This window comes from Pristiophorus japonicus, chromosome 3 (assembly GCF_044704955.1).
Source record: "Pristiophorus japonicus isolate sPriJap1 chromosome 3, sPriJap1.hap1, whole genome shotgun sequence".
Classification (NCBI taxonomy): Eukaryota; Metazoa; Chordata; class Chondrichthyes; family Pristiophoridae; genus Pristiophorus; species Pristiophorus japonicus.
The window spans coordinates 88,069,619-88,093,035 of record NC_091979.1 but is presented as its reverse complement, the minus strand read 5'-3'; the positions used below and the strand labels follow the sequence as shown (position 1 = coordinate 88,093,035).

Sequence of the window (23,417 nt, the reverse complement as noted above, 5' to 3'; positions counted from 1 at the left end):
TCTCATTGATAGCAATGGGAGCTCCGAGCTTCCATTACCATCAATGAGAATGCCCCTTAAAATCACATAAGACACGAACATAAATTTAAAAAACACTAAATATAGAAATTGCATTAAATTAAATGTTTGAGAAAAATGCTTTTTTGACATTTTTGAGAAAGTGTGTTAAAAATAAATTTACCTTCGTAGACAAGGTTTTTAAATATAAAAATAAGTCAACATTTATTTTTTTCTATTAAAACTCAAACTGGTAATAGTCGGCCTTATGCTTGCTTTTACCAGGCATAAGAGTTTGAAGGACATTCGCTGGGCAAATAACCCAAATCTCTGCCGGCAAAGGCGCTTCTCCCAGGGATACATTTTTTAAAAAATTATAGTTAGCAAGTGCCGGAATTCCGCGCATGCGCATTGCGCAGCGAGAACCGACACTTGCGGAGCATCTACGGGTGCGTGCGCACATCGTACGCGTCCGTAAAGTTCGCGATTTTTGGCCTATTACTTCTCATGCTGGCAGTAAAGTAACACTTCTGTCGGCAAGATTTCACTACCTTTACCAAATCTGCTCCAAAACAATGCAACAACCTTTATTGTAGTTCACTGTAGTATTTAAACTGCTTGCATCCTTGAGAAACAGAAACTTGTGTTGTCCTCAATTTGCCTCTGCCAAAGCAGTTCAGCAAAAAGTAAAAGTAGAAAGCTTCTTGGTCAGACAGTCTCCAAGTTGGAAGCTAACAATCAATACCAGTATTGTCTACTATGGTTGCAATGTCTACTGCAACAGACTCTCACCCTCTCGTACGGCACAAGGGGTAAGCCATTTAGGACTGAGATGAGGAGAAACTTCTTCAGAGTGTTGTTAACCTGTGGAATTCCCGACCGCAGAGTGTTGTTGATGTCAGTTCATTGGATATATTCAAGAGGGAGTTAGATATGGCCATTACGGCTAAAGGGGTATGGAATGAAAGCAGGAAAGGGGTACTGAGGTGAAGGATCAGTTATGATCTTAGTGAATAGTGGCGCAGGCTCGAAGGGCCGAATGGCCTACTCCTGGACCTATTTTCTAATGTTTCTATGGCATCAATCTTAAACAATTGGTTTTATTTCTGTCACAGCAAAGTAATCAATATTAAGTTTCGAACACCTAAATTATCTGTGCATTCAACACATTAGGAAGGAACAGGGACAGGATATTTAGCCTTTTCCACCATACAATTAGATCATGGCTGATCGGCACCTAAACTCCATATTGAACAATCCACCAAAACAGAGGTGACTCAGTTGTTTTGGATGAAATGGTCTGTGTACCAGCCTGTACTATGGATTGCTTTCATTCAAGAGAAGTCAAATTAACATGGATTTTGCTCGAAAATGCAGTTTCCAGAAATCATTTACAGATTCTTAAGTATTAAAATAGTCATATGACATAAACCAGACTGATGAGATATGTTGCACAGATCCCTGTGTTTGCGGTTAAAGAAGGGACACCATTAACACAAAATGTTCAAATGATCAAAAATCCAGTACTGCAATACTACCATTGAGTGTGACTGTTTTGATTTTTTTTTTGGGAAGTCTCCAATTGGCAGGCTGGATGCAATGCTGTTAACCATCCATGACTTCTCCAGTGACGAGGCGAAGATTTGAGATTTTTCTTGCACGACCCAAAGGATGAGAAACCCAATGCCAATCAATCATTTACTAACATACTGGATAAAAGAACATTTAAAAAAATTAATTTCCAGCAAAATTTAACATTTTTATATTGCCAATTCAGCTGACAAAAAGTTTAAGTGCAAAATGAAACTTACATTTTATGGTTTTAAAATACTTCAAGTAATTGGGCAAACTTGCACATCAAGTTGTTATTTAGCCAAGATGGGATACAAATGAGCAGAGTGTATTCAAAGCATTCCATGTAACCGATACGCTCACATATGCATGCACATCAAACTGCTAGAGAATAAAGGAATTGATAACAGGCTACTTTAAATCATTTTTAAAATAGTATATTTTAGAAGAATGCAGTTTTTCTAAATATAAAATTGTTCAATCTTTTAATAACTGTACTAATACCTTAAAAAGCCGAATCACTGTTACCCAGCATGTCCTGCTCTGCTCATCGTCTGCACAAAATAACTTCAAGTCTCTGGTACCTGCCGATTTGTGAAGCTGGAAGGTCACAGCAGATTGGTTAGGATTAATGCATACATTAACACTAACACCTGTTGGAATTAAAAATCACTGAAATTCCCCTCAATGAAAGCCTGGCAATTACATTTGGTCTTATCCCCTTCAATCCATTATTGTTTCGTTAACAGATACTATGCACAGTTACTCCCGACAGACTGCAGAAAAGCATTTTCTGAAAATTGATGGACAAGTTTAGCCTGCAGTTAGCATTGTATCTCAAAACATTACACAATGCAAAAGGGCCAATAGTTTATCTTTTGTTCCAGTTTAGAAAAGATATACATGCCCAAATTACATGACAGCTATTCATAGTTGGAACAGGAAAAAGGTGTACCTTGATACAGAATCCAAAATTTGTTGGAGCTCCGTACATCTTCCTCCCTGATAAGAGTGTGTAAACATTGCTTTCACTGAATTCAGCAACAAACTGTAAATGTCTTGGTTCCTGTGATGATAGGAAAACAGTCAAATATTAATACACAAATAAGAACATTTCAAATGACAAGGAAACCTGTCCTCAGTTCATTTTTTTCATTCAACCTGTAAACAATGATTAGGGCCATTAAATGGTAAGTACAGGAGAAGTAATCACACTTTAATGAGGTGCAAAGAGCTTACTGAATTGCCTGAAATAGCTGACGTGCTGAATAAGTTGTAAGTGGCACCTTTGTAATTGATTCTAATGGTGATGCAAAATGCTTATTGTTAATTGGATTGGATAGACAATTGCCTGCTATAAGTGTGGGCAGCATAAGTGGTTGGGAACGCAATATAAAATGGCGAAGGATGCATGGTTTCGAAACAGGAGGATATAAGAGGGCCAAGTTTCGGCCTGAGTTGCTCCTGTTTTTTTGGAGCAACTGGTTTAGAATGGAGTATCTTAGAAATTTGAATTCTCGGCATTTAGTTTGCACCAGTTCTAGTCAGTTAGAACAGTTTCACTTTGGAACAGAATTTTTTTTCCAAAAGGGGGCGTGTCCGGCCACTTACGCCTGTTTTCAAAGTTTAGGCAGTGAAAACTTACTCCAAACTAACTTAGAATGGAGTAAGTGAAGATTTTTGTACGTTCGAAAAAACCTTTTGACGTTAGAAAATCAGGCGTAGGTTACAAATTAGGCGTCGGGAATTGGGGGGGGCTTTAAAGGGAAGTTTACAAACATTAAACACTTCAGTTTTACAAATAAAGAGCCATCATCAATAATAAATTATAAATACATCAATAAATCAATCAAAAAAAATTAATAAAAAATATTTTAAAAATTTATCAATAAATAAAACATTTCCTACTTACCGATTGCAGCACCAGGAGTCCTCCAACAGTGTGCTGGGACGGCCCCCCAAGTGTGTCTCTGTCAGTGTCTCTATCTCTCTCTGTCTGTCTGTGTGTGTGTTTCTGACAGCGAGAGAAGGGAGGGAGGGAGAGAGGAGGGAGGGAGAGGAGAGGGAGGGAGGGAGGGAGGGAGGGAAGGAGAGGGGAGAGGGGGAGGGAGGAGGGAGGAGGGAGGAAGGAGGAAGGAGGGAAGGAGAGAGGGAGGGAGGGAGGGAGAGAGGGAGAGAGGGAGGGAGGGAGGGAGGGAGGGAGGGAGGGAAGGAGAGAGGGAGGGAGGGAAGGAGAGAGGGAGGGAGGGAAGGAGAGAGGGAGGGAAGGAAAGGCGAGAGGGAGGGAAGGAAAGGAGAGAGGGAGGGAAGGAGAGAGGGAGGAGGGAGGCTGAACGGCCAGGCCCAAGACTTCGGGCTGGATTTACAGTTAGGTGGCGTCGGGTCTCGGGGGTAGAGTTGCGGAGGTCCGGGGAGGGGGGGGGAAAAAAAGAGTCGTGGAGGTTGGGGGAGGAGAGAGAGTCCCGGAGGGGGGGGCACGGAGGTCAGGTCGAGTCCGGGGGGGGGGGGGGGGGGGGGGAAAGAGAGAGATGAAGCGGAGGACGGGTTAGCAGGGGGAAGCAGAGGTCGAGTCGTGGGGGGGGGAGAGAAAGCCGGGGTCGGGTGGGAGGAGCCTTTTCCACGCAGCCCCAGTGAGGCCATTCGGCCAGGGCTCGGGGCTGCGTGTTTCGGGCCCCTCCCACAGTTTTGGGCGCCTGGAGCTACTGCACATGCGCGCCCACAGTAGCGTGCATGTGCAGAGGTCTCGGCACTGTTTTCAGCGCAGGGACCTGGTTCCTGCCCCAACAGCTCGTGCTGCGCCGCATCCAGCTCCAGAGGAGCTGCAGGGAGCCAGAAAATAGGTAAGTTTTTTTTAGGCGCACTTTGTGGCGCGAAAAACAGGCATCCAGGTCCTGGCTGGGCCGTTTTAGGCGTGGCCCAAAACTTGGGCCCTGTATCTTTTAGGTATTCATTTCATGCAATGTTTGGGGTATATATGCCACTGCTAATTGTAGTTTGAAAAATCAAGCTTCAATTTCTGATGGTATGACTGCACATTTTACTCTAAGTATTTGCGAGAACATGCATCGAGGTCAATCCATTTAAACATTGCGTGGTGCTCCTGGGAATTAGTTGCAGACATTCAAGTCTACAAAATGTGCAGATGTTTTTGCAAGAAAATTATTTCAATGTACAGTGATGTAATGGTTATTATTGTGTTCCTAACACAGATGAGGCTGCACACAGGGAAGTTAAAGTAACAGTGACTTCAGCCTTTAATAAGACACTCCAGAGTGAGGAACAGGCCTTAGGGGCCGGCTTATATACAGTGCTCCCAAGGGATGCTGGGATCCCTTGGCACTTCAGGGGGATGCGCTCCCTGGTGGCGGAACATGGGAGTGCATGCTTTACAGATACACAACATCACTCCCCCGCCAAAGTTAGTGAAAACTATTAACAAGGTGAGGCGGTCGGGAGCCTTTCTTTCCCTGGTGGACTGCCTTGGTACAAATGTCTGTTCTGGTGTGTTGGCTGTGCACTCACTGGGCTGGCGTGTTGTTGGCCCTGCAGGGCTGCTAGGTGAGCCTGGCCTTGCTGGGCTGTTGGGCGTGATGGGTTTGATTTCCTGGTCTGGCATGGTGTCGTTGATTCGAAAAAGGTGGTGTCTGCTGTGGGTTGGTCAGGGCAGTCTGTGAACCGTAGCCTCGTTTGGTCCAGGTGTTTTCTGCAAATTTGTCCATTGTCTAGATTGACTACAAACATCCAATTCCCTTCTTTAGCTATCACTATGCCCGCGATCCACTTGAGACTCTGGTTTTAAGTGTCCTTTTCATGAGTAGCTCAGCCGGGGGTAACCCTGTAAGCGAGTGGGGTCTCGTGCGGTAGCTGAGCAGTACTCGGGACAGGTGAGTTTGGAGTGGGCTTCTGTGACTTGTTCAAGGCTCTGTTTGATTGTTTGTACTGCCCGCTCTGCCTGCCCATTGGAGGCTGGTTTAAACGGGGCTGAGGTGACATGTTTGATCCCACGGCGGGTCATGAATTCTTTAAATTCAGCACTGGTGAAACATGGCCCGTTGTCACTGACCAGTATATCAGGCAGGCCGTGGGTGGCAAACATGGGCCTCAGGCTTTCAATGGTAGCGGTTGCGGTGCTACCTGACATTATTTCACATTCAATCCATTTTGAAAAAGCATCCACCACCACCAGGAACATTTTACCGAGAAATGGGCCCACATAGTCGACATGGATCCTCGACCATGGTCTGGAGGGCCAGGACCACAAACTTAGTGGTGCCTCTCTGGGCGCGTTGCTCAACTGAGCACATACGCTGCATTGCCATACACAGGACTCTAAGTCAGAGTCGATACTGGGCCACCACACGTGGGATCTGGCTATCGCTTTCAGCATTACTATACCCGGGTGTGTGCTGTGGAAATCCGAGATGAACGTCTCCCTGCCCCTTTTTGGTAGCACTACGCGGTTACGCCACAACAGACAGTCTGGCTGAATGGACAGCTCGTCCTTTCGCCGCTGGAACGGCTTGATTGGCTCTTGCATTTCAACGGGGATGCTGGCCCAGCTCCCATGCAGGACACAGTTTTTTTTTTTTTTTATACTCGGGACAGCAGAGGATCTTGGCTGGTCCAAGTCCTAATCTGGCGGGCCGTGACAGGTGATTTTTCATTTTCAAACGCTTCCATGACCATCAACAAGTCTGCGGGCTGCGCCACCATCAACAAGTTTGCAGGCTGCGCCATTTCCACCCCCGTGGTGGGCAATGGTAGCCGACAGAGCATTTGCACAGTTCTCGGTGCCTGGCCTGTGGCGGATGGTATAGTTATATGTTGATAGCGCGAGTGCCCATCTTTGTATGCGGGCTGAGGCATGAGTATTTATCCCCTTGTTTTCAGTGACCAGGGACATAAGGGGCAGTTTCCAGCTCAAATTTGCAACCAAACAGGTACTGATGCATTTTCTTTACCCCAAACACACATGCTAATGCCTCTTTCTCAATCATGCTGTTGGCCCACTCGGCCTTAGACAAGCTCCTAGAAGCATAGGCGACGGGTTGCAACTTCCCCGCAACGTAAGCTTGTTGTAATACACACCCGACTCCATACGACGACGCGTCACATGCTAGCACAAGTCTTTTACACGGCTTATACAATACAAGCAGCTTGTTGGAGCATAAAATGTTTCTGGCTTTCTCAAAAGCAATTACTTGTTTTTTTCCCCCATACCCAGTTCTCACCTTTGCACAATAACACATGTAGGGGCTTAACCCCGGTAGGAAGTTACCAAAATAGTTGAGGAGTCCCAGGGACGACCGCAGCTCCGTGACATTCCGTGGCCTGGGCGCATTCCTGATAGATGCCAAGACAGAGGCTGTGGGCCAAATGCCGTCCGCCGTGATCTTTCTCCCCAAAAACTCCACTTCTGTTACCATGAAGACTCATTTCGACCTCTTCAGCCACAGCCCTACGCGATCCAGTCGCTGGAGGACCTCCTCTAGGTATTGTAGCTGCTCGGCGGTGTCCTGACCCGTGACCAATATGCCGTCCTGAAAGACCACCATGTGTGGTACCGACTTGAGTAGGCTCTCCATGTTTCTCTGGAAGATCGCTGCAGCCGACCGAATTCCAAACGGGCATCTGTTGTAGATGAACTGTCCCTTGTGTGTGTTGATGCAGGTGAGGCCCTTCGAAGACTCCTCCAGCTCCTGCGTCATGTAGGCCCAAGTTAGGTGGAGCTTGGTGAACGTCTTGCCTCCTGTCAGCGTCGCAAATAGGTCGTCTGCCTCAGGTAGTGGGTATTGGTCCTGTAGCGAGAAACGATTGATAGTTACTTTATAATCACCGCAAATCCTGACCGTGCCATCACTTTTGAGTACTGGAACAAATCGGGCTGGACCACTCACTGAATTCCACTGGGGAGTTGATGCCTTCATGTTGCAGCCTATCCAGCTCGATTTCCACTCTCTCCCTCATCATGTGAGGTACCGCTCCCGCCTTGTGATGAATGGGTCGTATATCTGAGACCAAGTGGATCTGCACCTTCGCCCTGGAAAAATTTCCAATGCTTGGCTCAAAAAGGGAAGGAAATTTGTGAAGAACCTGGGTACATGAGGCCTCATCGACATGTGATAGAGCTCAGATGTCATCCCAGTTCCAGCGGATTTTGCCCAGCCAGTTCCTTCCAAGCAGTGTGGGGACATCGCCCGGGACAATCCAGAGTGGCAGTTCATGCACCGTGCCCTCGTAGGTGACCTTGACCATGGTGCTGCCCAGGACAGTGATAAGCTCTTTGGTGTACGTTCTTCAGTTTCATGTGGATGGGGCTCAGGGCTGATCTGAATTCCTTGTTACACCAGAGTGTCTCAAACATCTTTTTACTCGTGATGGATTGGCTAGCGCCAGTGTCCAGTTCCATGGCTACTGAAGTTGCATGTTCAGCCATGAACTCATTGAATGGCGGTGCAGGCTAGAAGGGCCGAATGGCCTACTCCTGCACCTATTTTCTATGTTTCTATGTAAGCCATTCAATTTTACATTTTGTATTATAGGTGGACATTTCATCGAAAATGTGTGCACCCCATGTACTTCAGCATCAGCCTCCTATCTCTGAGGCTCGAAATTGCTTTAATCCACCATGGATCGATCTTCCTCTGCCACGTGGTGGTTAGCAGGTTTTGCAGAGCTTGCAGCTCGTTTGCAAGCTCGTTGGAGGTGCCCCATTGTTCCACAGCTCTTGCAAACATACTTTTTGAAGCGGCATGCATAGACTGAATGGAAGCCTCCACAATGCCAACAAGGTGTGAATTGCCTTGCATTCATCCTTTGTTAGGGACTCAGTCATCTGGGTCACCTGAGGCCTGCTGGCAGTTGCAGACTCGTGGGTTCTGCTCTATACATTTCTGCTCACAAAAACAGTTCCCGTTAATTTATGAACATTGCTAGCACTTGTGTGCTGAGAGATTTGTTTGGACAAAAACGCCGGTGCTATCGCAATGATCTTACTGAGGGTCAGTGCCTCTACAGTCAAAAGTTTTCGAAGGATGGTCTTGTGGCCAATGCCCAGTACAAAATAGTCTGAGCATCTGCTCCAGGTAGCCATCAAACTCACACTGTCCTGCAAGTCGCCTTAGCTCGGCAACGTAGCTCGCCACTTCCTGACCTTCAGATCACTGGCACGTGTCGAACCGATTCCTCACCATCAGCATGCTCTCACTCGGGTTAAGATGCTTCCGAACAAGTGTACACAGCTCCTCATAGGACTTATCTGTGAGTTTCACCGGAGCCAGAAGATTCTTCATGAGGCTGTAGGTCGGTGCCCCGCAGACAGTGAGGAGGACCACTCTCCTTTTTGCAGCGCTTCCTTCTCCATCCAGTTCATTGGCTACAAAGTACTGGTCGAGCCGTTCGACATAGGATTCCCAGTCCCCACCCTCCGAGAACTTCTCCAGGATGCCCACAGTTTGTTGCATTTTTGCGTTGGATTCGTATTCTCGTCGCCAGTTATTGTGTTCCTAACACAGATGAGGCTGCACACAGGGAGGTTAAAGTAACAGTGACCTCAGTCTTTAATAAGACACTCCAGAGTGAGGAACAGGCCTTAGGGGCTGGCTTATAAAGAGTGTTCTCAACGGATGCTGGGATCCCTTGGGAATTCAGGGGATGAGCCCCCTGGTGGCTGACATGGGAGTGTATGTTTTACAGACACACAACAGTTATGGTACAGGATTAGTAGCTCAGAGGTCGATAATTCACAGTAAGTTATGAAATTGAATTAAATAACTGATAATGTGTCAGCTGACAACAAAAACATTGCATTGACTGCTGCTGGATTGCTGTGAAAACCCAATTAGTTAACTAATGTCCTTCAAGAAAGGAAAGGTGCCACGACTACCTGGCCTACATGGTCCCACACGATGTGAAACATAGAAAATAGGTGCATGAGTAGGCCATTTGGACCTTCGAGCCTGCACCGCCATTCAATATCATGGCTGATCATTCGCTTAGTACCTCTTTCCTGCTTTCTCTCCTTACCCCTTGATCCCCTTAGCCGTAAGGGCCATATCGAACTCCTTCTTGAATATATCCAATGAACTGGCCTCAACTCTATGCGGCAGGGAATTCCATAGGTTAACAACTCTCTGAGTGAAGAAGTTTCTCCTCATCTCAGTCCTAAATGGCCTACCCCTTATCCTGGACTTCCCCAACATTGGGAACATTCTTCCCGCATCTAACTTGCCCAGTCCCGTCAGGATATTATACGTTTCTATGAGATCTCCTCTCATCCTTCCAAACTCCAGTGAATAAAGGCTCAGTTGATCCAGTCTCTCCTCAGATGACAGTCCAGCCATCCCTGGAATCAGTCTGGTGAACCTTCGCTGCACTCCCTCAATAGCAAGAACATCCTTCCTCAGATTCAGAGAACACAATATTCCAGGTGAGGCCTCACTAAGGCCCTATACAACTGCAGTAAGACTTCCCTGTTTCTATACTCAAATCCCCGAGCTATGAAGGCCAACAAACCATTTGCCTTCTTCACCGCCTGCTGTACCTGCATGCCAACTTTCAATGACTGATGAACCATGACACCCAGATTTCATTACACCTCCCCTTTTCCTAATCTGTCGCCATTCAGATAATATTCTGCCTTCGTGTTTTTGCCCCCAAAATGGATAACCTCACATTTATCCACATTATACTGCATTTGCCATGCATTTGCCCACTCACCTAACCTGTCCAAGTCACCCTGCAGCCTCTTAGCGTCCTCCTCACAGCTCACCCAGTTGAGTGTTGTCTGCAAACTTGGAGATATTGCTCCCAATTCCTTCATCTAAATCGTTAATTTATATTGTAAAGAGCTGGGGTCACAGCACTGAGCCCTGCGGCACTCCACTAGTCACTGCCTGCCATTCTGAAAAGGACCAGTTTATCCCGACACTCTGCTTCCTGTCTGCCAACCAGTTCTCTAACCACGCCAGTACATTACCCCCAATACCATGTGCTTTGATTTTGCACACCAATCTCTTGTGTGGAACCTTGCCAAAAGTCTTTTGAAAGTCCAAATACACCAGATCCAGTGGTTCTCCCTTGTCCACTCTATTCGTTACATCCTCAAAAATTTCCGTAAGATATATGAAGCATGATTTCCCTTTCATAAATCCATGCTGACTTGGACCGATCCTGTCACTGCTTTCCAAATCCGCTGCTATTTCATCCTTCATAATTGATTCCAACATTTTCCCCACTACTGATGTCAGGCGAACCGGTCAACATTACCCGCTTTCTCTCTCCCTCCTTTTTTTAAAAAAAGTGACGTTACATGAGCTACCCTCCAGTCCATAGGAACTGATCCAGAGTCGATAGACTCTGTTGGAAAATGATCACCAACGCATCCACTATTTCTAGGGCCACTTCCTTAAGTACTCTGGGAGACAGACTATAAGGCCCCGGGGATTTATCAGCCTTTAATCCCATCAATTTCCTGCCTAATAAGGATATCCTTCAGTTCCTCCTTCTCACTAGACCCACTGTCCCCTAGTACATTCGTAAGGTTATTTGTGTCTTCCTTCGTGAAGACAGAACCAAAGTATTTGTTCAATTGGTCTGCCATTTCTTTGTTCCCCCTTATAAATTCACCTGAATCCGACTGCAAGGGAGCTACATTTGTCTTCACTCATCTTTTTCCTTCACATATTTATAGAAGCTTTTGCAGTCAGTTTTTATGTTCCCTGCAAGCTTCCTCTCATACTCTATTTTCCCCCTCTTAATTAAACCCTTAGTCCTCCTCTGTTGAATTCTAAATTTCTCCCAGTCCTCAAGTTTGTTGCTTTTTCTAACCAATTTATATGCCTCTTCCTTAATTTTAACACTATCCTTAATTTCCCTCATTAGCCACAGTTGAGCCACCTTCCCCGTTTTATTTTTACTCCAGACAGGGATGTCCAATTGCTGAAGTTCATCCATGTGATCTTTAAATGTTTACCATTGCTTATCCACCATCAACCCTTTAAGTATCCTTTGCCAGTCTATTCTAGCTAAGTCACCCCTCATACCGTCTAAGTTACCTTTCCTTAAGTTCAGGACCCTAGTTTCCGAATTAACTGCGTCACTCTCCATCTTAGTAAAGAATTCTACCAGATTATGGTCACTCTTCCCCAAGGGACCTCGCACAACAATATTGCTAATTAGTCCCTTCTCATTACACATCACCCAGTCTAGGATGGCCAGCTCTCTAGTTGGTTCCTCGAAATATTGGTCTCGAAAACCATCCCTAAAACACTCCAGGAAATCCCCCTCCACCGCATTGTTACCAGTTTGGTTAGCCCAATCAATATGTAGATTAAAGTCACCCATGATAACCCCTGTACCGTTATTGCACTCATCCCTTATTTCTTGTTTGATGCTGTCCCCAACCTAACTACTACTGTTTGTTGGTCTGTACACAACTCCCACTCGCGTTTTCTGCCCTTTGGTATTCCGCAGCTCCACCCATACCGATTCCACTTCATCCAGGCTAATGTCCCTCCTTACTATTGCATTAATTTCCTCCTTAACCAGCAACGCCACCCCACCTCCTTTTCCTCTCTGCCTATCCTTTCTAAAAGTTGAATATCCCTGGATGTAGAGTTCCCAGCCTTGGTCACCCTGGGGCCATGCCAATTACATCATATCTGTTAACTGCTGTCTGCGCAGTTAATTCGTCCACCTTATTCCGAATACTCCTCGCATTGAGGCACAGAGCCTTCAGGCTTGTCTTAACACATTTTGCCCCTTTAGAATTTTGCTGTAATGTGGCCCTTTTTGCTTTTTGCCTTGGGCTTCTCTGCCCTTCACTTTTACTATTCTCCTTTCTATCTTTTGCTTCTGCCTCCATTTTATTTCCCTCTGTCTCCCTGCATAGGTTCCCATCCCTCTGCCATATTAGTTTAACTCCTCCCCAACAGCACGAGGCCAATTCTTATGCCCTCAAAAGGCGTATCAATTTAATCAGTTCAAAAAATTGCTACTCAGGACTTCCGAGAACATTTTCAGGCCAACTAAGGAGGCACTAAGGCGGCCTTGCCAGCATTGCAAAATCCTGAAATGTACTCTTCAGAGTTCATTTCCATGTATGAATCCAAACAATTTATAATTGGAAGATAGCAATGTAGACTTTTCCCCTCGAATCAGAAGGTTCAAGTCCCACTCCAGAGACTTGAGCACAAAAATCTAGGCGGACACTCCAGTGCAGTACTGAGTGAATGCTGCACTTTTGGAGATGCCATCTTTTGAATGAGGCATGAAAGCGATGCCCCATCTGTTCTCTTGGGTGGACATAAAAGATACATTATTTCAAAGAGCAGGAGTGTTATCCTGCTGCCCGGGCAAATATTTATCCCATCACTAAAACAGATTGTGTGGTCATCATCACATTGCTGTTAGTGGGAGCTTGCTATGTTTCCTACATTACAACAGTGACGACACTTCAAAAGTACTTCATTGGCTTTGGAGTGTCAGGTAGTCATGAAAGGTGCTATTTAAATACAAGTCTTTCTATCTTATGAAACAAATAGGCAGAAGTCTTTGACAGTTAAGTACTTTTATGAATGTGTACACATGTTGGCGAGGGTTGGGGTAGGAGAAAGAGGAAAGAGAGAAAGAACAGACAGATGTTAAGTTTGCTGCATCAACGTTTCTTAATTGAAAGCATTGGTATATAAATTGTGTCAGCCTTTCTGTACTGGCTGTCCTGTTCCACATCTTCCTCCTGTGCCCGCTATTCTTCATGTGGGAATGGAAGTGCTTCCCTTTTTCACCATCATTCCCTTCAGCTTCCAGAACATCAAGTCTTTGTTCATTGTGAAGTTATGCAATACAGAGTAAGCTACAATGATTCTGGAGACTCATGCTGGGTTGTATTGCAGATCTCCAGTGAACCAGACACTTAAGCGAGACTTGACAATGTCTGCTCTATCATTTCTTGTAGTAGCATGTGCCTCATTATATATGTTGTCTTGCTCGATCTACAAAAGCCTTACTGGATCTATAATCAATGACTACATGGAACACCAAACAAACATCTCGACAGAACAGCAGGTAGGAGACTGGTTGGTGAGTAAGTGATTTTTTTTTTTTCTCTTCAAGCTAAGACAGTGGTTTAAATGAAGAGCTGGCGAACTATAACTTACTTTATTAAATGAATAACTAGATCAGCTAATTAATACAACTATAAATAATCATTTGAATGAAGACTTCAACTAATTCATTAAATAAAACAAGGTTTGACTAAGATATGACAGAGCAGGTTGTGTGTCTGGAAGTTTGCAGTATGTGGAAGTTTGTGGACAGCGAGACTCTCTCAAGTGTACACATCTGCAGTAGATGTCTCGGTCTCGAATCTCTCCAGCTTAGTCATTGAGCTGGAGTGCGGGTTGGAGCCACTCAACACACAAGGCGGGAGTATCTGGACAGTTTGCTCCAGATCTTAATGCCACACGTCAGAGAGGTGCATGTTCAGTACAGGGTTGGTGTGACCAATCGTGTATGGAGCAAGGGGAACACAGGCGAGAGCAAGGATTCACAGAAACTGATCCTATCCATCAGGTACAAAGTACATGCTGTGAGGATAAGAATAAAGACCGTCGGAAGGACAACTTGAATGCTGACAATGGCACTCGAGCAGGAGGCTGTCCAAAGGGGGGCGGGAAGGGGGGGCGGGGGTGAAGCGTTATGTGATACTTGTATGGGATTCAATCATTTGGGGGATAGATAGCATCTTTGGTCAGCAGGATCGAGAGTCCCGCAAAATATGTTGTCTTTCTGGTGCCAGGGTAAGGGACATCTCAAACCGATTTTAAAGCATATTGGAAATGCAGGGGGAGGATTTTGTGTTCCATGTTGGCACCAACATTGGAGAGAGAGTAGACAAGAGGTCCTGTTTGGAGAGTACCAGGAGCGAGGACCTAAATTAAATAACAGGATCTCAAGGGTTATAATCTCCGGATTGGCGCAGCAAAATGGCGTAGGGACAAGCAGATTTGGGAAGTGCACATGTGAAAGAGTGGTATGGGAGAGAGGAGTTCCATTTCATGGGATACTGGCACCAGTACTGGGACAGGAAGGAACTGTACCATTGGAATGGGCTCCGCCTGAACTAAGCTGGGACCAGGGTCCTAGCAGAAAGGACAAATAGGGCAGCCATGATGATTTTAAACTTGTAAATGGCGGCGGAAGGGTTCAGGTGGAAAAGGTAGAATTCTTTGAGGATGTAACGAACAGGATGGATAAAGACGAACCAGTGATGTGGTGTATTTGGATTTCCAGAAAGCATTTGACAAGGTGCACATAAAAGGTTACTGCACAAGATGAAAGTTCACGGGGTTGGAGTTAATATATTAGCATGGATAAAGGATTGGCTAACAGAAAACAGAGAGTGTGGATAAATGGCTCATTCTCGGGTTGGCAATCAATAACAAGTGGGGTGTCGCAGGGATCAGTGCTGGGACCCCAACTATTTACAATCTCTATTAACGACTTGGAGGAAGGGACAGAGTGCAACGTCACCAAGTTTGCTGATGATACAAAGATGGGAAGAAAAGCAGTGTATGAGTAGGACACAAAAAATCTGCGAAAGGACAAAAATTTGGCAGATGGAGTATAATGTTGGAAAGTGCAAGATCATGCACTTTGACAGAAAAAACTCAGAGCAAGTTATTCTTTAAATGGAGAAAGATTGCAAAGAGCTGCAGTACAGCATGAAACATAAAAGGTTAGTATGCAGGTACAGCAAGTGATCAGGCAGGCCATTGGAATCTTGGTCTTTATTGCAAAGGGGATGGAGTATAAAAGCAGGAAGTCTTGCTACAGTTATACAGGGCATTGGTGAAGCCACACCTGGAATACTGCGTGCAGTTTTGGTTTCCATATTTACAAAAGGATATACTTGCTTTGGAGGCAGTTCAGAGAAGGTTCACTAGGTTGATTCCGGAGATGAGGGGATTGACCTATGAGGAGAGATTGAGTAGACTAGGCTTATATTCCCTAGAATTTAGAAGAATGAGAGGTGATCTTATCGAAATATGTAAGATTATGAGGGGGCTTGCAGAGAGGGTGTTTCCACTGATAGGGGAGACTAGAACTAGAGGACATAATCTTAGTTTTACATGGGCAGCCCCTTATTCTGAGATGCAGAAATTTCTTCTCAGAGGGTTGCAAATCTGTGGAATTTGCTGCCTCAGAGCTGTGGAAGGTGGGACATTGAATAAATTTAAGACAGAAATAGACAGTTTCTTAAACGATAAGGGAATAAGGGGTTATGGGGAGCAGTCAGGCAAGTGGACCTGAATCCATGATCGGATCAGCCATGATCGTATTAAATGGCGGAGCAGGCTTGAGGGGCCGTATGGCCGACTCCTGCTCTTTTGTATGTTCTTATACATAATAGTTCAGAAACAAATGAAAAGGAAGAGAGGGGAGAAAGTGTCAGAAATTGTATTTTAAGCACGACAGGTAAAGGGAAAACAAAGATGTAAAGTAACTAAACTAGGTGAGAGAAAAAAGTGGTGTGTGAATAAAACATTACAGCAGAAGGACAGGTTATGCTGTGTGGCCCAAATAAGTGTTCGTTTCACAAACGCATGAAGTATAAGCAACAAATTGAATTAATTACAGGCGCAAATTCAACTTGAGAATATGATATGGTAGCCATGACTGCAAGATAGTCAGGACTGGGAACTAAATATAAATATCCCAGGTTATAAGGTCTACAGGAAAGATAGGGAAAATGATAGAGAGGCAGGAGTAGCCTTCATAATTGAGGATGAATCAAGTCCATGATAAGCGGATATAATAGGTAAGCAGGTAGTGGAGGCTTTATGGGTAGAATTAAGAAATAGAAAAGGATTTAAGACTGAAGTGGGAGCTGTATATAGGCCCCCTGGTCGCAGCGGTAAAGTGCTAGATGTTATAATTGAGGAGATTAGACAATCAGAGATTGGTATTAGCAGACAAGCAGGAGTCACAGGTAGTGAATTTCAAATGTGTTCAGGCTCGTTTTTTGCAACATTGGGCCTAAACTTCTGGCCTCGTCAGATCCATTCCAAGTGCACGCGGACATGGTGGGGCCTCGCAAAAGCCAGTTTTCGGGGCGCGATGCGCATGCGGTGCTGAAAACCGGCTTTTCCTGTCTGTCTGTCAAGATTTCTCGAGACTGATCCTTCGCATCCCCAGGAGAAGGACATCCATGCGGGAGATTGGGCTATTTTCCCAAATCATGCCCAGCAAATGTCCTTCAAACCTTTACAGCTGGTAAAAGCAAGCACATAGCTTACTTTTACCAGCGTAACACTTTTAAAACATATAAAAATTAACTTTAATCATTTCTATATTAAAAACCCTGTCTATTAAGGCAAGTTTTTTAACCTTATTAAACTACAAAAAACATTCAAAAAATATTTTTTTACTTTTTATTTTATTTTTCCTTTCATTTTAAATACGCGATATGTTTTATTTATTTATTATGCCGTGTTTCGGTGTTTTAGGGGATTATTCTCATTGATTGTAATGGGAACTCTGACAAAACTAAGTTCATTTTTATCAATGAGAATACTGCATAGTGATTGGTGGTCTAGGCCCACGTGACTCCAGCATGCAAGTGCATACGTACCTGAAAGACATCTTTCCACACGCTGCGCAACGAATCTAGGCCTTGAACCGGAATCCTATGTTCCTCCGGGACCACCAGGTACATTTGTAGATTTTTTTTTTCAGGTCGGATGCATTCATATGAAGGAAGCCTCCGACTGCAATTCTGTGCCCACACCACCCCCCTCAATTTTGCAGCACCAAGGGGGCATGCCATATTAGTATTAGCAATGAGTAATGAGCCAGATTTAGTAACAATCTCACAGCGCATGAGCATTTGGCTAATAGCAATCATAATTTGATCGAGTTCAACATTGTGTTTGAAAGGGAGAAATATGAAACGGATTCTAGATTTAGACAAGGCTGACTTCAATGCGATGAGAGAGACTGCCCACAGTGAACTGGGCATAACTATTAATGGGTAATAAAACAGAAGATCGGTGGAAGGTGTCAAAAAAAGAACCAGTTTATACCCCCAAGGAGCAAGAGCTCAACTTACCAAAAAAATATCATGAATGACTAAAGGAGATAAGGGACAACATAAAACTAAAATAAAAATGATTAGAAAATGCAAAAAATAGCACAGATCCAGGTGAATAGGAGGTACACAAAGTACTGCATAGGGTGACAAAATATGAAGTTTGAGCTACAAAAAAGGATATCAAAATCAACAACCAAGATTCTTTTTACAGTTACATTAAGAAAAAAGGGTGGTCAAAAGCAATGTGGGCCCCTTGAAAACAGATAAAGATGATATTGTGAAACAAAATAAGGAAATGGTGCACATGTTGAATAATTACTTTGTCAGTATTTACAGTAGAGGGGAGGATAGCGTGCTAAAAATATTGAATCAGGGACTCACCAAAATTAATGCAAGCAAAATAACAGTCATGAAGAAAATAATGGAACTAAGGTGTGACAACAGCAGGTCAGAGGCTGGTATTCTGCAGTGAGTGTCTCATCGCCTGACTCCCCAAATCCTTTCCACCATCTTCAAGGCACAAGTCAGGAGTGTGATGGAATACTCTCCAATTGCCTGGATGAGTGCAGCTCCACTACAAAAAGCTCAACACCATCCAGGACAAAGCAGTCATAGAAACATAGAAAATAGGTGCAGGAGTAGGCCATTCGGCCCTTCGAGCCTGCACCATCATTCAATATAATAATGGCTGATCATACAACTTCAGTACCCCAGTCCTGCTTTCTCTCCATACCCCTTGATCCCTTTAGCCATAAGGGCCACATCTAACTCCCTTTTGAATATGTCTAACGAACTAGCCTCAACAACTTTCTGTGGTAGAGAATTCCACAGAATTCACAATTCTCTGCGTGAAGAAGTTTCTCCTCATCTCGGTCCTAAATGGCTTAACCATTATCCTTCGACTGAGACACCTGGTTCTGGACTTTCCCAACATCGGGAACATTCTTCCTGCATCTAACCTGTCAAATCCTGTCAGAATTTTATATGTTTCTATGAGATCCCCTCTCATTCTTCTAAATTCCAGTGAATATAAGCCTAGTGGATCCAGTCTTTCTTCAAATGTCATTCCTGCCATCCCAGAAATCAGTCTGGTGAACCTTCGCTGCACTCCCTCAATAGCAAGAATGTCCCTCCTCAGATTAGGAGACCAAAACTGTACACAATATTCAAGGTGTGGCCTCACCAAGGCCCTGTACAACTGCAGTAAGACCTCCCTGCTCTAATACTCAAATCCTCTCGCTATGAAGGCCAACATGCCATCTGCCTTCTTCACCACCTGCTGCACCTGCATGCCAACTTTCAATGATTGATGTACCATGACAACCAGGTCTCGTTACACTTCCCCTTTTCCTAATATGTCACCATTCAGATAATATTCTGCCTTCCTTTTTTGCCACCAAAATGGATAACCTCACATTTATCTACATTATACTGCCATGCATTTGCCCACTCAGCTAACCTATCCAAGTCACCCTGCAGCCTCTTAGCATCCTCCTCAAAGCTCACACTGCCACCCAGCTTAGTGTCATCTGCAAACTTGGAGATATTGCATTCAATTCCTTTGTCTAAATCATTAATGTATATTCTAAATAGTTGGGGTCCCAGCACTGAACCTTGCGGTACCCCACTAGTCACTGCCTGCCATTCTGAAAAGGACCCGTTTACTCCTACTCTTTGCTTCCTCTCTGCCAACCAGTTCTCTATCCACGTCAATACATTACTCCCAATACCATGTGCTTTAATTTTGCACATTAATCTCTTCTGTGGGACCTTGTCAAAAGCTTTTTGAAAGTCCAAATACACCACACATCCACTGGTTCTCCCTTGTCCACTCTACTAGTTCCATCCTCAAAAAATTCTAGAAAATTTGTCAAGTATGATTTCCCTTTCATAAATCCATGCTGACTTGGACCGATCCGGTCACTACTTTCCAAATGCGCTATTACATCTTTAATAATTGATTCCTACATTTTTCCCACTACTGATGTCAGGCTAACCGGTCTATAATTTCCTGTTTTCTCTCTCCCTCCTTTTTTAATAAGTGGGGTTACTATAGCTACCCTCCAATCCATAGGAACTGATCCAGAATCCATAGAATGTTGGAAAATGACCAACCAATGCATCAACTATTTCTAGAGCCAATTCCTTAGGTACTCTGGGATGCAGACTATCAGGCCCTGGGGATTTATCGGCCTTCAATTCCATCAATTTCCCTAACACAATTTCCTGACTAATAAGGATTTCCTTCAGTTCCTTCTTCTCGCTAGACACTCAATTCCCTAGTATTTCCGAAAGGTTATTTGTGTCTTCCTTCGTGAAGACAGAACCAAAGTATTTGTTCAATTAGTCTGCCATCTCTTTGTTTCCCATTATAAATTCACCTGATTCTGACTGCAAGGGACCTACATTTGTCTTCACGAATCTTTTTATCTTCACATATCTATAGGAGCTTTTGCAGTCAGTTTTTATGTTCCCTGCAAGCTTACTCTCATACTCTATTTTCCCCCTCCTAATTAAACCCTTTGTCCTCCTCTGCTGAATTCTAAATTTCTCCCAATCCTCAGGTTTGCTGCTTTTTCTGGCCAATTTATATGCCTCTTCCTTGGATTTAACATTATCCCTAATTTCCCTTGTTAGCCACAGTTGAGCCACCTTCCCAGTTTTATTTTTATGCCAGACAGGGATGTACAATTGTTGAAGCTCATCCATGTGATCTTTAAATGTCTGCCAAATTATGGTCACTCTTCCCCAAGGAGCCTCGCACGACAAGATTGCTCACTAATCTTCTCTCATTACACAACATCCAGTCTGGGATGGCCAGCTCTTTAGTTGGTTCCTCGACATATTGGTCTAGAAAACCATTCCTTATACATTCCAGGAAATCCTCCTCCACCAGTTTGGTTCGCCCAATCTATATGTAGATTAAAGTCACCCATGATAACTGCTGTACCTTTATTGCACGCATCCCTAAATTTCCTGTTTGATGCCATCCCCGACCTCACCAATACTGTTTGGTGGTCTGTACACAACTCCCACCAGCGTTTTCTGCCCTTTGGTGTTCCTCAGCTCTACCCATTCAGATTCCATCTCATCCACGCTAATGTCCTTCCTTACTATTGCGTTAATCTCCTCTTTAACCAGCAACACTACACAACCTCCTTCTCTTTTGTCGATCCTTCTTAAATACTGAATACCCCTGGATGTTGAGTTCCCAGCCTTGGTCATCCTGGAGCCATGTCTCCGTAATCCCAATGACAACATATCCGTTAACAGCAATCTGCGCAGTTAATTCATCCACCTTATTACGAATGCTCGTCGCATTGAGACACAGAGCCTTCAAGCTTGTTTTTAAACAATCTTTGTCCTTTTAGAATTATGTTGTAATGTATCTCTACTACAAGAAGCTCAACACCATCCAGGACAAAGCAGTCCATTTGATTGGCATCCCCATCCACCACCTTATATATTCACTCCCTCCACCGCTGGTGCACCGTGGCTGCAGTGTGTACCATCTAAAAGATGCACTGCAGCAACTTACCTAAGCCTCTTCGACAACTCCTCCTAAACCTGTGACCTTCACCACCTAGAAGGACAAGGGCAGCAGGCACATGGGAGCACCATCACCTCCAAGTTCCCTTCCAAGTCACACACCATCACAACTTAGAAATATATTGCCATTCCTTCAACGTCACTGGGTCAAAATCCTAGAATTCCCTGCCTCACAGCACTGTGGACTACAGTGGTTCAAGGCAGCAGCTCACCATCACCTTCTCAAGGGCAATTAGGGATGGGCAATAACTGGTGGCCTTGCCAGCGACGCTCACATCCCAGGAACATTTTTTTTTAAATCTCCAGGACCAGAAGGTTTCCATCCCATGATTTTAAAGGAAGTAGGTCAGAACATTGCAGAAGCCCCAACTATAATTGTCTCGAGTTCTCTCAATTCGGGAACCATTCCTTTAGTTTGGACATTTGCACATCACTCCGCTATTTAAGAATGGCAAGAGAGGGAAACCAGGGAATTATAGACCAGTTATCCCAACATCTGTTGTCGGGAAATTACTGGAGTCTTTAATTAAGGATAGCATGTCTAATCACGGTGAACATTTTCAGCTGATCAGAGTGCCAGCATGGATTTGTAAAGTGTAGGTCAAGCCTGACGAACCGAATTGAATTATTTTGAAGACGTGACTAAAGTGATGAACAGGGCAATGTCTATGGATATCACTTATATGGACCTCCAGAAGGCATTTGATAAAGTCCCTCAGAAGAGACTGTTGGCTAAAGTCAAAGCTCATGGAATTGAAGGCAAACGATTGACCCGGTTCAGAAATTTGCTGAATGGCAGGAGACAGTGAGTAGGGATAATGGGCAGAATTTGACTTGTGGTGTCCTGCAAGGATCGGTTTTGGGGCCTCAACTATTCACCATATTTATTAATGACTTAGATGATGGCATAGAAAGTCATATATCCAAGTTTGCCGATGAGACAAAGATCGGCGGCATGATCAGCAGTGTCGATGGAAGCATAAAATTACAAGGACATGAATAGATTAAGTGAAAGAGCAAAACTGTAGCAGATGGATCTCAATTCATGCATGCAAGGTCATTCACTTTAGAACTAAAAAGGAAAGAACAGAGTACTGAAAAGCTAGAAACAGTGGAGATCCAAGTACATAGATCATTAAAATGACATGAACAGGTAGAGAATAATTAAAAAGGCTAATGTAATGCTAGTCTTTATATCTAGAGGACTAGAATACAAGGGGGCAGAAGTTATGCTCCAGCTTTACACAGCTCTGGTTACACTACACCTGAAGTACAGGTTGAACCTCTCTTATCGAGGACTCCCTTAGCCGGCACCACCTCTCGTCCGGCACCATTCCCAGCAATGGGTGGGGTCTGTGAAAGTGGCGGGAGCTGCTGCAGCGTCAAATGTTGGATGGACGATGATCCAGAGAATCAGTGCCAGCCTCCCCCCTCTCTCACCGATCCTGCACATCCAGAGCCCGAGAGAGACAGCCCAACACTCTCTCAGACAACTGCAGCCATCGAGCTGCACAGCGCCTGCCATTTTGCAGCATTCCGGCATTGGCAGACCCGATCTGGGTGGAAGCAGCCAGGTCTCTTGGTGCGAGGTCGAGCCCAGCAGCTGTGTCGGGGCCCAGAAAAGACGGGTGAGCGGCAAGGGCGCGGTGAGCAGGACAGCCCAAGGACACAGCGTGGGTGTTGTTGGTGCCCTAGGTCAGCAATACCCGTTAAGTCTGGGGGGGGGGGGGGGGTGGCGAGGGGGGAAGGTGTGACCTCCCGTCGTCCGGTAAAATCCCTTATATGGCACAGGCCAGGTCCAGGGGGTGCCGGATAAGGGAGGTTCAACCTGTAGTAAGTAATTCTGGGCACCACATCTTAGGAAGGATATATTGGCCTTGGAGGGATTGCAGCATAGGTTTACCAGAATGATAGCTGACCATGGATAAGTTCAGCAAATATTCACTCGAAGGATTGCTGTAAAAGATTGCAGTTATGAAAACATTTAAAAATTGGTGTTTTTTCCACTAAAATAAAAAGTTAAGGAGGAATCTAGTAAACAGTTTCAAATTATTAAAGATTGAGGAAATAAATACAGTAGTGAAACATTCTTTTCACCTGTTGGTGCTTTCAGTAACAAGAAGTAATACAATTAGAACAAAGGGGACACTGAAAAATCTTTTTAACAAAGGGTAATTAGAAGATGGACTGCTCTCACTTCCTTTAA

General features: G+C 44.5%; 1 protein-coding gene across 2 annotated transcripts in view; it reads right to left on the bottom strand.

Moving 5' to 3' along the window:
- The window catches only part of grb14 (growth factor receptor-bound protein 14), a 185,844-nt gene that overhangs the window by 48,737 nt on the left and 113,690 nt on the right, over positions 1-23,417 (bottom strand). For both annotated transcript variants that reach the window (XM_070875533.1, XM_070875534.1), the window contains exons 6-7: positions 2,525-2,635; positions 2,074-2,169 (exon numbers count right to left, since the gene is read on the bottom strand). In XM_070875533.1, coding sequence (XP_070731634.1) covers positions 2,074-2,169; positions 2,525-2,635 — 207 coding nt within the window. The remainder of the gene's footprint in view (positions 1-2,073; positions 2,170-2,524; positions 2,636-23,417) is intronic.